This window comes from Notothenia rossii (assembly GCF_949606895.1).
Source record: "Notothenia rossii genome assembly, chromosome: 11".
NCBI lineage: Eukaryota > Metazoa > Chordata > Actinopteri > Perciformes > Nototheniidae > Notothenia > Notothenia rossii.
In genome coordinates, this window is record NC_136910.1 from 6,749,050 (window position 1) to 6,764,405 (window position 15,356).

A 15,356-nucleotide genomic window follows, 5' to 3' on the forward strand; every position below is an offset into this window, starting at 1 on the left:
GTGGCCTGCCAGTAAACCCAAAGCAGAAGAAGAAGAAGTGACGTCAGCAGCTTCATTTGCCTAATCTTCCCTCAGGGACTTATTCCGGTTGTGAACGCGATCTGCTCTTAGTTCCATGGGGGAACTAAGTGCGGCAAAGTACTTGGCGTGAAAGCGGCTATAAAGACAAAACTCTTCTACAGCAGGAGTAATACCAAGAGTCTGTGTCCTACCTCGATGAGAATAAGTATTTCTACTTTACCAATAAACCCCTTTTTGTATTGCTTCTTTTAGCCACACAACACAACCATGATAATACTGGTGTCCTACCTCGATGAGCATGGCCCTCTCTGTCTTCATGACCACCTCCAGCAGAGGCTTCACCAGAGTCTGAGGCGCCGCTGGGATCAGGTGGAAAAGGTTAATGATGGCCGAACAGATCTTCATCTCCTGGAGAAAGAGTCAGAGAGAAAGAACAGAGGAAAGAAAGGAGTAGGTGAATTGTTTGGAAGCATGAAGGAAGTGGACAGGGACATCATTTCTTGATTGACAGCCAACTTGATTGACAGTCATCTGTGTTCTTAGTCAGAAAATGCAACCTGTGTTCGGTTTACTTCCCACAGAACACTTTGCATGAGCTCCTGGTTTAAATTCAAACAAATAAGGGACATGAGAATTTCCTTAAATCTTGAATTAGCGATATCTTAAAAAGGTGCAAAGGGAAAGGGTGAGTATTGGACATTTCTAAAACAAAATGAGGTTAGACCAAGGCTGAGATGACATTTCTAAAGACTAACAAGGGACAAAGACATACAGGGAAACTCCAACAGCACCACTACTACCACGACATTGGTTTGGCTAAAAAAAAAGAATCACTGAAAGAGAGTCACCAACAGGGGGCGCAACACCGGGTCACATCTCACCTCAACGCCCTCCAACGCAGGCTGTACCGGAACGGGAGACAATGGTCAGAGTCAGCAGAGCAGTATGTGTGTATTTTTGTGTCCATGTGGAAGGTGAGTAGATTAGACAGGGTGACAAGGAAGTGAATGGACACACAGCGGCAACCTTTAGGAGAACTTTCTCTCTGGTGAATATCGGGGCAGGGGCCATATTGGATTGTCTGAATCGATGGCATTCGGAGGAAAAAGGAAGATGGGGAAAAACTCCTGCTTACATGCCTACAGACCCTCCTCTTAAAGCCTTCTCTATTTCCCTCCTCACTTTCTGTCTTCATCAGCTTAATTGACCCCCCCGACCCGGGCTTTATTGTCGCTGCCAACACGCACAAAGACCACCGGTTTGGAGGGAGGGGGAAGACAAAAGGGCCAATTTGCATCTAATTAAACACCATTTTGCAACCGGACAGGATGAACTTGCATAAAGAGAAGAAAAATCTGTGAGGGAGAGGCAGCTGTTTTTTTGTTTTTTTGACTCACTCCCCCTCTTTCTCTCTCACCTTTTCTCTGCCTTTACAAGGTTATCTGTCGGGGAGATAATGAGGAGACGCAGCGCTGGGCCCACCACCGCCTGCCTGGCGCCTAATTAATCATTGATTGTAATATGGCCACTCACAATTCATCTGGGAGGAGGCCACAGAGAGGAGGTATTCACTACATGTGACTGTGGATTTGTGTGTATAAGGGGACATTTCTCTGCTCCCTCCAGTGTGTGTGTCTGTCTGTGTGTCTCTGTCTGTCTGTCTGTCTGTGTGTCTGTGTGTCTGTGTGTCTGTGTCTGTCTGTCTGTCTGTCTCTGTCTGTCTGTCTCTGTCTGTCTGTCTGTCTGTGTGTCTGTGTGTCTCTGTCTGTCTGTCTGTCTGTGTGTCTGTGTGTCTCTGTCTGTCTGTCTGTCTGTGTGTCTGTGTGTCTCTGTCTGTCTGTCTGTCTGTGTGTCTGTGTGTGTGTCTCTGTCTGTCTGTCTGTGTGTCTGTGTGTCTGTGTGTCTGTGTGTCTGTGTGTCTGTGTGTCTGTGTGTCTGTGTGTCTGTGTGTCTGTCTGTGTGTGTGTGTGTGTGTGTGTGTGTGGACATTTAACTGAACAAAAGAAGTGTAAGTGGACAGATGCTGCTACAGAATATAAAAAGATTTCTACTAAAGTAAATGGAGGAAACACAGGAGTAGAATTTCACATTTGTATTAAAAAGTCTCAGTGTTGTCAGGTGTGTGTGTGTGTGTGTGTGTTTTATACTTACACTGCCATCGCTGCGCTGGCCTCCCTTGTGTGTTATTACCACCACCTCCATCCACTTTCTAAGGTGTTGCTATGAGAGACACAGAGAGATAATAATGAGACTGTGTGATGGTGAATTATATGTGTGTGTGCACTTCTGCTTAACAGAAAGAATACGGGACTAACAAGGAAGGAATATTCAATCAAAAGATTCAAGGAAAAAAGGATAAATAATAAGAATCAAATCTGCAAGTAGCATACCAGTTGAACTACTAGCAACAATATTCAAATGTGCTACAAAAGTGTTGAATTGCAAACATATATACACTGTGTCTTCTTGATAATACTTTAAATTGACTGTATTTTGTTAAATCTGCACAATAATCCAAATTCTCTGCGTCAGACACCCTAAAATCTAAAGTTGTTAGCCTAGCACAAACATCGCCACACTTAAAGGATTTCGCTTTTGATGCCACACTAATTTCCCAACTGTGCGATCGGGTGTTTTAAGATGATGTTGTTGGATCAGGAGGTCTGAGTTCCTCACCATCATCTGATCACAGAACTTGTCGTTGAAAGAGTTTGGGAAGAGGCGTGTGACGGAGGTGAGGCGGTTCACCACGTTGAGCGTCAGGCTGCGGTAATCCCCCAGCATCATCAGCAGGGGGCGCATGTGAGTGTGGATCTGATCCACCTCGATGGTCGCGCCCTCCAGGAACTGAGATAAAACACAGGGAACATTAGGTGCAATTAGAACATGTTTAAATAAAGTTGTGTAACACTCTAGAAATACAGTGTGGCAAAAAAAAATCCAAGATGGAGCTTGTCAGCTACATTTGTTTCTTTCAAATAATTGAACATATATATATATATAATATATTCAACATTTGTATATACAGTCAAGGTACGAGAAGACAAAGTTAATCGGAGGTAGAACAGCTTATCATAACTAATTAATTAAATAGCCTCTCCGTGAGTTTTTCAGTTATCTTTTGGCAAAACAACAACAAACTGTATGATAAAAAGTTTTAAAATGTAAAAAAAAAAAACAGAAATATTTAAAGTTCTTAAAGTTAAAGTTTGACAAAGTAATTTACAGGGGCGGAAATTATAAAACACAGAAAATCAAACAAACACAGAAAATAAATATCATACAAGCACATAAACAGACCACAATATAATTTACTATAACTCTATATAATGTTTTTTTTAAAGATTCACCAATTTTGTTATTAAAAACTTGCACAAATGCCGTGTGCCTCGCTGTGATGCCGTCAAACTTTCAGGAAAAAAATAGTTTAAAACCCTAATCATTTTCATTTCCCTGACACACCTCATATTTTTTCCACATTAGACCTGGCCTTGTCAGGTGTTCCAGCCCCATGAACTGCTCGCTACCCCTTGTGTCTCCATTAAGGAACTAAGGCCACGACCAGTCATGAACAGGCACACATGCTAACAACAAATACCACACACACACACACACACACACACACACACACACACACACACACACACACACACACACACACACACACACACACACACACACACACACACACACACACACACACACACACACACACACACACACACACACACACACACACACACACACACACACACACACACACACACACACACACACACACACACACACACACACACACACACACACACACACACACACACACACACACACACACACACACACACACACACACACACACACACACACACACACACACACACACACACACACACACACACACACACACACACACACAGGAATGATGCATGGCAGCCAGATTCATTTTCCTCTCAGTGCTGAGAACAAACACTCCATCCTGTATCGATCCGGCCATGGCAACGCTCATTAGCACTAGCAGGGCAGAGATGAAAGAATGGAGAGAGCTAGAGAATGGCTAGCCAAAGAAAAAAGAAAAATAGCAGGATAGTGAAAAGGAGTGATGGTGCTAAAGAAAGAAAATGAAGGACACAGAAATGGAAGGAAAAGGGGGACAAAGAGCTGGAGGTGGATGGATAGATCGAATGGATGTTTTGATGAATATAGGCGCGAGTGGTTCATGGAGAGTATGATAAAGCGGAGGGAGGTCTGTGTGAAGATAACTGGGCGGGGGATGGAGTGAGGGGAGGTTTAACAAAGGGCCTCAAAGGACATGAGTTATGAAGTTGAAAGTAGGGCTGCTCGGTTATGGCAAAAATCATAATCTCGATTATTTGGGTCAATAATTGATATCACGATTATTAAAAACGATTATCCATTTACTTTGAAAACATCAATTTATAGGAGAAAAAAATTTGAACAGTATTTTTTGAACAGTTGATTACCCTGAACTTTACGTATAATTCAACTGAAAGAAAAAAAAGTAATAATAAAAAAATTATCGTTTTATTTTGATTACGTTGTTTCCGTAATCGTTGCAAGCCATCATCGTAATTGCGATTAAAATACGATTAATTGAGCAGCCCTAGTTGAAAGAATTAAGCAAAAGAGACAAAACAATAACAAGTAGATGAATTAAGAGGGGAAGCATAAGGGTGACACAGTACAGGTGCATTTTTAGAAAATATTTAAAAGGTGCCAACAAATTCACTGGTTTGATTTTGAGGTGGATCGCTTCAAAGCTTAAGGGCACGGTATTTAATCCAGATTAAGAAAGGTCACATCTGTCGTTTTGAAGTGAGTGATGTTATACAGCTCTGAGCTTTCTGAGTAATCAATACGGTCTTGAAATAAATTCCAAATCAATGTTTTCAAAGAACTGATGTCAGACGCTCAGATAGGAAAGAAATCAAGTGACAGGTGACATCTTGCAACATGTGGTAGAGATTATTGAAAACATTGCCTTTAAATAATGATGTAATGTAGTATTATTACCCAAGAACAATCAGGTGTTGCACTGACCTTCCTCATGCACGCCTCCCCTGCTTCCTGCAGTTCATTGTTAGTGGAGTTGAGGGCTTTAAACAGGGCGGCAATGATCTTCTCTCTGGACTGTGGCAGGTAATTACAAGCTGCAAGGGCGTCTAAACAGGAAGAAAAGATACATTCATTAAAGGACAGTTGAGTAAATCAATAAAACTGTTTTACGATGGTTGTTAACTTATTTACAAACAAGACAGAAATATGGTCAGCAATAAATATCAAAAAAAAAATTTTTAGGACGTGTGATATTTATTAGGCAAATGAACTCAAAAACGTTGGCGCGTAGTAATCAGCAGCGAACCGCTTCGACACGTGTATTTCGGTTTATTCACGGCATTCTTTTTGTTATTCTACAGAATTGTTGTTTTATAGTTATTTGTTAATGTAACCCAATTTGTGTTCTTTGAAATTGAAAAGGATATCGCATTGTGTTTGTTACTTTCGTTGCAGTTGTATATGTCTTAAGTGTAATTTGGCTTGGCTTTCTATTTTGTATGGACATGCTTTTACTTTGAAGGAGAGGTAGCGCAGTTGACAGGAAGTTGTTGTTGTTGCTATGGAAACAGCGTGACGGAGATTAATGGAGAAAAAGTCATATCTACATATAAAGACGGAGAAAGTAAACGATAGCGTTTATGGTTAAATGTTAGCACCCCCTGAAGAGGCACAAGCTCTTACGTTGACATTGGAGATTTCAATTAATTAAAAAAAAAAAAAATTTTAAACTAATATCCGAATAACGAAATTGAAACCCGAATAGTACTCCAATGAACGAATATTCGGGTGCAGCCCTACTCAAGACCCAGAACTCCGTGACTAAAATCCTTCATCCGGTTTAATATTGTTAAAAAAATACCAATTGTATACCATTTAAGTTCAAGAAAGGATGGTTTGCGGTCTTTTCTTTAATTACTGTATTTTTTTCATATCGCACTATATATCGCAGCGGAAGAAAATATCGCAATGTCAGTTTTTTCGAATATCGGGCAGCCCTATTTGTCGTATTAGTTTTCCAGGTTGAGGATTTTAGTTTGCCTTAATTATGGACAGTTTTCAACATTTTAGGATTTTTATTCGTCCAGAATAGTTTGCAACTAACACACAAGATGACCATGAATACAAAGGACGAATATCGAGGTTGAGCAGGAAGTACTCACTGAGAGCGGCGATGCGCAGGGGAACCAGGGAGGGGAGGCTCTTATAACAGGGAAGCTTCATCAGAGCAGCATCCTCTGCCTCACACAGGTTCAACAGCTGGAAGGAGACAAGAGAAACATTAAGGTCAGAGGTCAAACATCAGGGCGGTGAAACTAGTGATTTCAGATTGTAGCTTGATTGAGTCCAATGTTTGCAAAATGTTTATCTCAAATATCTTTGCATTGTTCTAAATAAGGCAAATAGCTTTGTTTCAATAACCATAAAAAAACGGAACTTTTAAAACACATGTGTGAGAAAGAAAATAGAAAAAGTAGATTATATTAACATCCAATCCTTTATTTATATAGCACATTTAAAACAACGGAGTTGACCAAAGTGCTGTACATCAATAAATGTATAAAAATTAGCATAAATACATTTAGACAAAACCGATGGGACAAAAAAAACAAATGTAAAAGCACGAGACAATAAAACCATATGTTGATATGAACTCTCATACATGATGTAAAAACATTTAAAAACACACCTCTTGGTAGAAAACCTTGTGCTCCATGACATTGAGGTCCATGGTGAAGAGGCGGGGCTGCAGGGTGGTGCAGAAGGTGTTGCCCTCCATCAGGCCGATCTGAGCGTTGGCAGGCTGGTGGCGGAGCAGGTGCTTCTTCGGGGGAACCATGTCCTGCAACACCTGAAGAATAAAGGACATCCCAAGAAAACAATTAGAGAGAGATTCCAGAATGTATGAGTCTACAGTGATCTAACACATTCCCTAACTGGAGCCCATTTTGTGTTGAAGATGACATCACACCTGTTTTTAGATCTAGCAAAGCATTTACATGTAGTTTTAGAGACACTGTAGTCCTTGGTTTCACCTCTTTGTGTGGTTCCATGATGACAGTCACACTTTTGCCGGTGACCTGAGCCAGCACCTGCAGGGAGTGCATGGCCTGCTTCCTGACGGTGGAGTTGGGGGAGGTGACCTCTCGCACCAGGTCATGAGTCACCATATGGAAGGACTTGTCCTGGGCGGCCAGCAGCTCCTCAGTCTTTTCCTCATCCTTCAGTGGAGTCGCACAGCGCACCAGCAGCTGCTCCAGGGTCGTCTTAGCCATGGCTACTGCTCCGTTGGACACCTTGGGGTGAAGATCAATAGATTGGTAAGTTAAATGCCATAAAGTGAGAGTAGGTCGTGGCTACAAAAGAGGAAAGATGTTGAATTCCACCTGTAGCATGTCTTTGGTAAACATCATTCGAGTAGTCAACAACAAATGCTAAATATTGGACACTTCAGTAATGAATAACTAACCTCTCCCGTGAGGTCCATCATGACGAAGAGCAGAGCCTTGAGGAAGGTGAGCTGGTTCTGCAGGACCCAGATCAGAGGCAGTCTCTCCATCAGGAACTTGATGGACACCACGCCGCCCAGCTTGGCGTACCAGGCCTGCTCATAGCAGCAGGCGCACAGACGCTCCACAATGTAGGAGAACAAGGGCAGCTGGCACGCCTGAAGAAGAGGAGGAGAAGTGGACAGGGTGATGAACTGATTCTCATTTTAGGACTTTTAAATATGAATACATAGATCGAAATGTACAAGAATAGTTCAAATCGAAATCTTAATTCTGTCAATAGAGTATCGGAAGTTTACCTCAAACTTCAATATGTGAACAGAAGTAATCAATTTGTTACAAAAAATATTTTTAGAAGGTTGATTTAGTAAAAGATTGAAATAATAATAATAATGTCAGGTGTTATATTAATGGCTATTTGGTTTACCATAGTTGCAAAACAGTTGATTCAAAGAGTTAAAGGCTACACAGTACGGTAGTTGTTGGCAAGGAAAATCTAAAGTCTCTTCCAGCTATGAAACATCCAGTATAGTAAATACATGAAAACAAATTAAAATAAAAAACAGCAACAATATGGAGCAAGATGCAGAAATAAGTCAAATATATACATGGAAAATGGTTCAAGATTAGATAAAAACTGCATTTAAAATGAAATACTGTACAAAAAATGCTGTGTAATGATATATATATAAATAGCTTAGTTAATAGCATAAGTGTTGATGTCTTTATTACATTGACTGACAGACTGAACCCTCCCCCCTCCTCTCAGTGACGTACCCTCTCCTTGGAGCCGAGGATGATGCTGGCCACGTCGAAGATGACTGCCAGAGCCACCTCTCCGATCTTACACAGCTCCTTCTCCTCGTAGGCCATGCAGATGGCGATGGCGTCGATCAGAACCAGTGGGTCCATGCCCTTGGAGCCGTTCTCCTCGCTGTGGAACATGGCGGTGCTCGGCTGGCTGCCCAGCTGGTAGCTCGGCAGCAGGAACGGACCTGGGGTCACGGGGGGAGGACAAGTGGAAATGAATTATGATTGTACTGAAATATATGGATGTAAATTGGTCTGCACAATATTTGGTAAAGGCAATAAATGTGAACATGTCTAAAAGTATTGTGATTAAGTCCCGGTCTTACAAATGGTATTCTGTCAACTTAATTTTAAATCCTTGTTTAGTACATCAAGATAATGTTTATAGCTTTTAATTAGAATGTCAATAATGCTTTGAAAATGATGATTACCTCTAATAAAGCGACTCGTATCGCAATTGCAATATTGGTCAAAATTAATTAAAAGTATTTAATAAAATATTATTTTCTGCTAATACAAATTGAAAAAGATTTGTATCTTTCACGGTCAACAATTTTAGCTCTGTTTTACTTTCTATTTTCAGATTTATTTTTCTATTTCGAGATGTTTATACTTTATGTTTGTTTATATTTTAGTCCTTTTATTTTCCATATGATGTGCAATGCCTTGTTTCAACATGCCCAATGTCCCAAATTGGGATCAATGAAGTATATGTTATCTTAACCAGAGGACAACATTAGTACGTGACTGATGTTCCCGTGCAGCTGGGACTGAACACCTAATGCTAAAACAGAGAGCTAATATTAGGTGTAGAGCAGAAAGAGCAGCGGCCCCTCACCACACTGCTGGGCCACGGCCACCATGGTGTAATGGCGGATCAGGCTGGCGACGAACGGCAGCGCGCTGGGCCTCAGGTCCTTTATCACGGCCGACATGAACGCCCCCGTCAGAGCCTGCTCAAAAGTCCTGCGGGCCGGCGTGTCCTGAGCTTTGTAGCGGTGAGAGATGATGACATTGGGGATCCACTTATCAGCGAAGCTAAACGGGGGACAAAAGACACAATGAATAAGAGGATTACATATCAAGAAGGGAACTATACCATGTGGAAATGTGACTTTCTTTAACTTAAAAGGTCAAATGGTTCATATTTGAAAATGTATATCCAGGTGGCTTTGTCTGCAGACGTGGTGTAAAGTACATATACTCTAGTACGGTAATTAAGTACAACATGTAGATACTTGTACTTTGCTTGAGTATTTCTACATTATGCTACTTCTTTAATTCTTTTAATTAATGTAGGTAAAATGTTATACCCTTTACTCCACTTCATTTATTTTACATTTACTTCTTCCACCTCTGGTCTGCAGCCCCGAAACCTCTAACTCCAGTGTTTCCCATACATTGATTTATATTTCGCGGGCCGCCACAAATGGTCCACATACATTTTTATTTTGGTGGTCTAATGGATAGTGAGGTGGGCTGATGATCGGAAGGTTGCGAGTTCAAATCCCGCCTGGAACACCACTGCTAGTGTACCCTTGAGCAAGGCACTTAGTCCTCAGTTACTCCAGGGAGAATGTCCCTGTAATTGGTCATTGTAAGTGGCTTTGGAATAAGGCGTCTGCTAAATTGTAAATTATATTTGTGGGAGAATAACCCCCACAGATCCTCAACTCCAGTGTGTCTCACTCATTAACAACGCAGAGCAACAAGTAGCCATGAACTCGTATGTATTTTCTTATTTGAGGGGGGGGTGGATGTGTAGGTTATTGGGCCTTTGGCTTCTCTTGCCGGGGGGGGTGCGGTGCCCCCACAAATAGAATCAAATTCTGTGGGAAACACTGAACTCTAAATTTGTCCGTATAGTTCCTTTCCTTAGCTCCTTCCTTCTTTGTCCCCCTGTTGGTATTTGTGTTATTTACTGCAGCTGAAGGCAACAGGGCCTTGGTGCGATTGAGCAGCTGTTTTTCTCCATGCTTGAGCTTGTGTTTTATAATGCCACACGCCAGGGGCAGACCTGATGGATCGCTTCATTTCATTATTGCCATTTAAAAGACCTGCTCTTTGAAGGAGGAGGGAGAAGAAGTGGAAGGGAGGGAAGGGTGAGGTGAGAGGAGAGGGAAGGGTGAGGTGAGAGGAGAGGGAAAGGTGAGGTGAGAGGAGAGGGAAGGGGGAGGTGAGAGGAGAGGGAAGGGTGAGGTGAGAGGAGAGGGAAGGGGGAGGTGAGAGGAGAGGAGAGGGAAGGGTGAGGTGAGAGGAGAGGGAAGGGTGAGGTGAGGTGAGAGGGAAGAGGCTGGTGGGTCACAGAAAGTAGAGCCGCCCTCTACTTTGACAGGATGTCAGATAGATGGTATTTAATGACTTGTGTTATTTTCCTTTTAAAACAGAAATTCTAAATTCTGAGCGACCACAAACTGAAGCAGAGATTGGTAAAGAAGATTAAGGGAGGCAGAGAGAGAGAGAAAAGGGAGACAAAATCTTTCAAAAGACAGAAACGGGACGCTGCAAATCGAAAGATGGTAGCCGAGGAAGGGGCAGGCCTGCTGATCATAACTGACACACTTCATTATCCCCGCAGGAATGTGCACACGGACCCATTCATGTTCATGTGTGTGTGTCAGAGCGTAATGACAGGAGAGTGTAAGGGCCATGGTGAAGCATCAACAGACAGCGACAGTCAATTAACCCCCTGCCCGGGGATCAATGATGGTAATGTGACAAACCACCCATCCCGTTGGTCTCTTCATGTATGTGCCTGCGCCTCACAGTGAAGCCTGCCAGAGGGGTAATTAGCAACTCTGAGAAGGAATTGATGAGGAAGTGTGCGGTGGGGAAAGAGGTGAGGGGCACGTCAGCAGGTGGAGGGGTGGGGGTGTGACGATACACTGGGGTGGGGGAGTGAGCAGTTGGCGGGGATATACGTCAAGGTCAAGATGAATCAAGTAAAGGTTAAAGAGGGGAACAGATACATACGATCTTCTTCTGCGAATTGTGAAGTGCAGTATGTTGATAAATGCACTGCAAAGGACGTGCCTTCAAATATATTTGACCCATCTCAAATCTAGCTTGAATAATTAATTAAAACTACACAATAACAAACTGGCACACATTTATAATCAAAATAAATGGATTTTGCATCCAAGCAGTGCTTCTGTTTACACGGTACTGTTTAAATCAACGTTATATAGCAAGTAGCTGAGTCTCTAGGGACTTGGCTTTGTAACCGGAGCCAAGACGCCGGTTCAAGTCCCAACCAGACATAACTAATATGGAGTGTGGACTGGTGGTTGTAGAGGTGCCCTTGAGCAAGGCATGTTTGCACCTATAACTGTATTGCAAATGCATGTGTCCATTTGAACTGTTCGTGTATTCAGTACCAAAAAAGCTTCGTCTATTGCGTCATCACCTTTGAGTTACCAATGACATCATTGCTTTACATGTGCTGACAAATACTATATGGCTCAGGAGGCTGCCCATACAAATGTAGATATTCCCCACATATCGTTTGGTTATTGCAAATACCACAATAACCCAACAATCCAGACACATGCCACAGTCAGAGGACAGATGTTTGACTGACTTGGGATGAGAGAGGAGCTGGTAGAGGGCGTGCTTGTTGTCGTCCAGACTGGTCATGGCCACCAGGAAACACTTGATGACCTCCCAAGCCTGGCGTCTGTAGTACGGCTCCGTGTTGGCGCTCTTCAGACAGTCCAGAGCCGTCTCTATCGCCTTGAAAGAAACACACAAGACAAACCATTTTATTATCCTGAAGCGACAAGTTCCCATGTAGCAAAATGTCAAAAAATCCATATGATTCATAGGGGAATTAAATTGCGATACACGACTATATATCTGATTAATCTTGCAGGAAGTAACACAGGGCGCCATCTGGCCAAGCAAAGGTCATTATGATTTCCACATTATGGCTTAACAAGCCCACACAGGCACTTAGAAAGGGAGAAAATGAGCTAATTAATGCCACTCAGAACGGAGGGGAGAAGATGATGAGTATCGGAGAGGAGAGGGAGGGTGAGGGGAGAGATAAGGGCAGAGCAGAATTGAGTTGTAGACCCGTCAGTGCTTTCGGATATTTCTGTCAGGACTAAGGCTATGAATAGTACTCTATTACTCGTACTTAGATGTGAATTTAAATGCAAAACACTGATTCTTTTTGGTAGACTGACTTACAAGCGTTCATTCCAAAAATGAGATTCAAGTAAAACAATTAGAAAAAGGTCTTGAAAGTAAAGTACGCTGCTTAAAATCCAGTGTTTTATTTCTGCTACCTTAAAGAGACTCCAGTTTTCCAAATCACAGTTATGTGACGTCGCCGTTCACCTTACAGCACTTTAAACCATCTCTCCCTCAATGTGCCAACTATCCATATGGCTCAATCAGAAGCCTAGAGATTCAAGCCTTCAGCCTGTGTGTGTGTGTGTGTGTGTGTGTGTGTGTGTGTGTGTGTGTGTGTGTGTGTGTGTGTGTGTGTGTGTGTGTGTGTGTGTGTGTGTGTGTGTGTGTGTGTGTGTGTGTGTGTGAGAGAGTGTGTGTGAGAGATGCCTTTGCCCAGGATGATGACAAACACACAGATGGATAGCCAGAAAGAAGGAGCAGCCATTAGTGAGAGTAAATAATGCTGTCATGGTGGCCCACACTAGATTGATGATTACTGACTGGGGATGAGGAGGAGAAACAGGAGATGAATTTAATTACCTAGAGGACACACACATCTACTCTCTCACACTCTCACTCTCTCACACACACGAGCGCAAACTCCTGACAAGGATGTATTTCTATCAATGGAGCACAATAATGAAGAGTATCTAACTATTTTACGTTTAATTCCTTTTTGTCGAGCTGAAATAGAATGGTTAAAAGGGGGAAGACGGACTCTTTGTATTGATTAGTGAGTTATAACTGAGAGAGGGTGGTCTTACCTTCTCCATGGGGAGCTGTATGGACGCCTTGCAGTCGGTGAATTCGGCCTTGATGCTCGGCCCCTGGACCTCGGTCACCACGTAATGCAGCCTTTGAGACTCCTTCAGCATCTTCCTGTTGCTGCCACCAAACTTTCCCAACACCCGGTAGGCCACGTGAGAGATGCTCTCGGCCGGGTTACGAAGGGTACGCCACAACGCCTGCAGCACAGGAGGAGAAGGAGAGGAGTTAAAAGCCTCAGTGTTGATAGGAAACAGAATAAGGGGGAAACCATCCTTTAAAAACAGGGAATCAATGTCTACACCGGGCTTGGAATTTCGTCATTTTAGGGGCAAGGCCATTTGGCCTTTGGTGTCACACGTTTTTTCAGGGTGCAAAGGCCACATGCCAGGGCACAAAGGCCATTGTGGGAAACATTTGGATTTGGAGCTTACAAATAAATAACTTCAGTTTTTGATAAGAAAAACACACGAATGACATGGAAAACAAATCACTTTTTTAATATAAATAATGTCAAACATGATATCATTATATAGGCCTATGCCTCCTTAGTATTACCGTATATAAAATAAAATACTCTACTTTGAATAATTAGTGTTTGGTATGTTTTCCATCTACTACTTCTCCCATTCTAAAATAAATCCAAAACAAAATATACAATTCTATTAATAGGTAACAAATATATTCCATTTCAGAGCAGAAGAAACAGCCTTCAAGGGTCAAACTCTGCACATACATCATTCAGCAGTGCACAGTGAAGTAAGTGTGTGTGTGTGTGTGTGTGTGTGTGTGTGTGTGTGTGTGTGTGTGTGTGTGTGTGTGTGTGTGTGTGTGTGTGTGTGTGTGTGTGTGTGTGTGTGTGTGTGTGTGTGTGTGTGTGTGTGTGTGTGTGTGTGTGAGTGACAGGAGTAAACACAGCTGACAGCCGCGGTGAAACTCCAGCGGTTAGAGCGATGAGAATATTCGCATTGTGTCCGTTGTGAACGCGGCATAATACAGTTCAGAAAACACTGATCTGTCGCTTTTAAAGCAACTTCGAGATTTTAACAGTGTGAGGGGCACACGGGGCATGGTGGCCGTAGGACGTACAATTATTTGTGGGGCATAACGGACAGACCAAGGGGCTACGGTGGCCATTGCCGTCATGGCCGCCGTGAAAATCCTACTCTGGTCTACACAGTCATGAAAGACTACATCTAGGGGGAGGCATGTGGCGCAGTGGACTAGTGCGATGGTGTTGGGATCAGGGGGTCACAGGTTCAAACCCCACTGCAGTCAGCATGTCGTTGTTTCCCTGAGACACTTCACCTCAAAACGCTCCTGTGGGATTGCCCACAGTATTGAGTATGTAAGTCGCTTTGGATAAAAGCGTCTAACAAGTAACATGTCATGTGATGTGATAATCTACACCACAAAGAAGTCAAGGGAGAGCTTATAAATCGCACAGGACTTGTCATTGCAGTAATGAATCACCCATCACAGTTCAGCAGTATTGTAGTAAAGTGGTGTGTGTGATTGATCCTGGTTGTGTGTATGTCTGGAAATATTGTAATGTCCACTGTTTACCACTAGAGGGCAAGTATACCAAGGGCCTTGTGACTGCTCTAATGAGTCGATATAAATCAATGAGGACCCTTAGAGACAAGTGAGAACAAGGTGCTGGCGATCTATATTCTAATACTGATTTAAATTTGTTTTGTCGACCTTGGAAACTTAAACTCTTGAAAAAAAAAGTTTTGCAAGGATAACCTTTATAAGTTTCTCTAAAGAAATGTGTGAAAGAAGTGGGGGTAAGTAAGAAGTGTGTTAAGTTACTTTTCTTTCATCTATGAAAACAGGTGAAAAAACTAAATATGTGTTTGGTTCTTTTAGAGTGCATGGAGAAATGAAAACTAACCTGGAGGATCACAGGGACTACATAAATGAGGGGGCTGCATTAACCTTTTGGATCTACAAGTGTCAGGCCAGGCAGCTTAAAAATATTTGCATTGGACATTAGGA

General features: G+C 42.5%; 1 protein-coding gene across 4 annotated transcripts in view; it reads right to left on the bottom strand.

Moving 5' to 3' along the window:
- Window positions 1-15,356, bottom strand: part of trrap (transformation/transcription domain-associated protein) — a 116,397-nt gene that overhangs the window by 86,259 nt on the left and 14,782 nt on the right. The window contains exons 20-32 of one of the 4 annotated variants that reach the window (XM_079657575.1): window positions 13,355-13,555; window positions 11,995-12,146; window positions 9,253-9,452; window positions 8,382-8,599; window positions 7,565-7,762; window positions 7,131-7,391; window positions 6,785-6,946; window positions 6,258-6,354; window positions 5,080-5,201; window positions 2,698-2,868; window positions 2,173-2,241; window positions 903-923; window positions 310-429 (exon numbers count right to left, since the gene is read on the bottom strand). In XM_079657575.1, the coding sequence (XP_079513701.1) occupies window positions 310-429; window positions 903-923; window positions 2,173-2,241; window positions 2,698-2,868; window positions 5,080-5,201; window positions 6,258-6,354; window positions 6,785-6,946; window positions 7,131-7,391; window positions 7,565-7,762; window positions 8,382-8,599; window positions 9,253-9,452; window positions 11,995-12,146; window positions 13,355-13,555 (1,992 nt within the window). Of the gene's footprint in view, window positions 1-309; window positions 430-902; window positions 924-2,172; window positions 2,242-2,697; window positions 2,869-5,052; window positions 5,202-6,257; window positions 6,355-6,784; window positions 6,947-7,130; window positions 7,392-7,564; window positions 7,763-8,381; window positions 8,600-9,252; window positions 9,453-11,994; window positions 12,147-13,354; window positions 13,556-15,356 lie in introns of all 4 variants that reach the window. The other 3 variants (XM_079657573.1, XM_079657576.1, XM_079657574.1) reach the window with 3 other exon arrangements.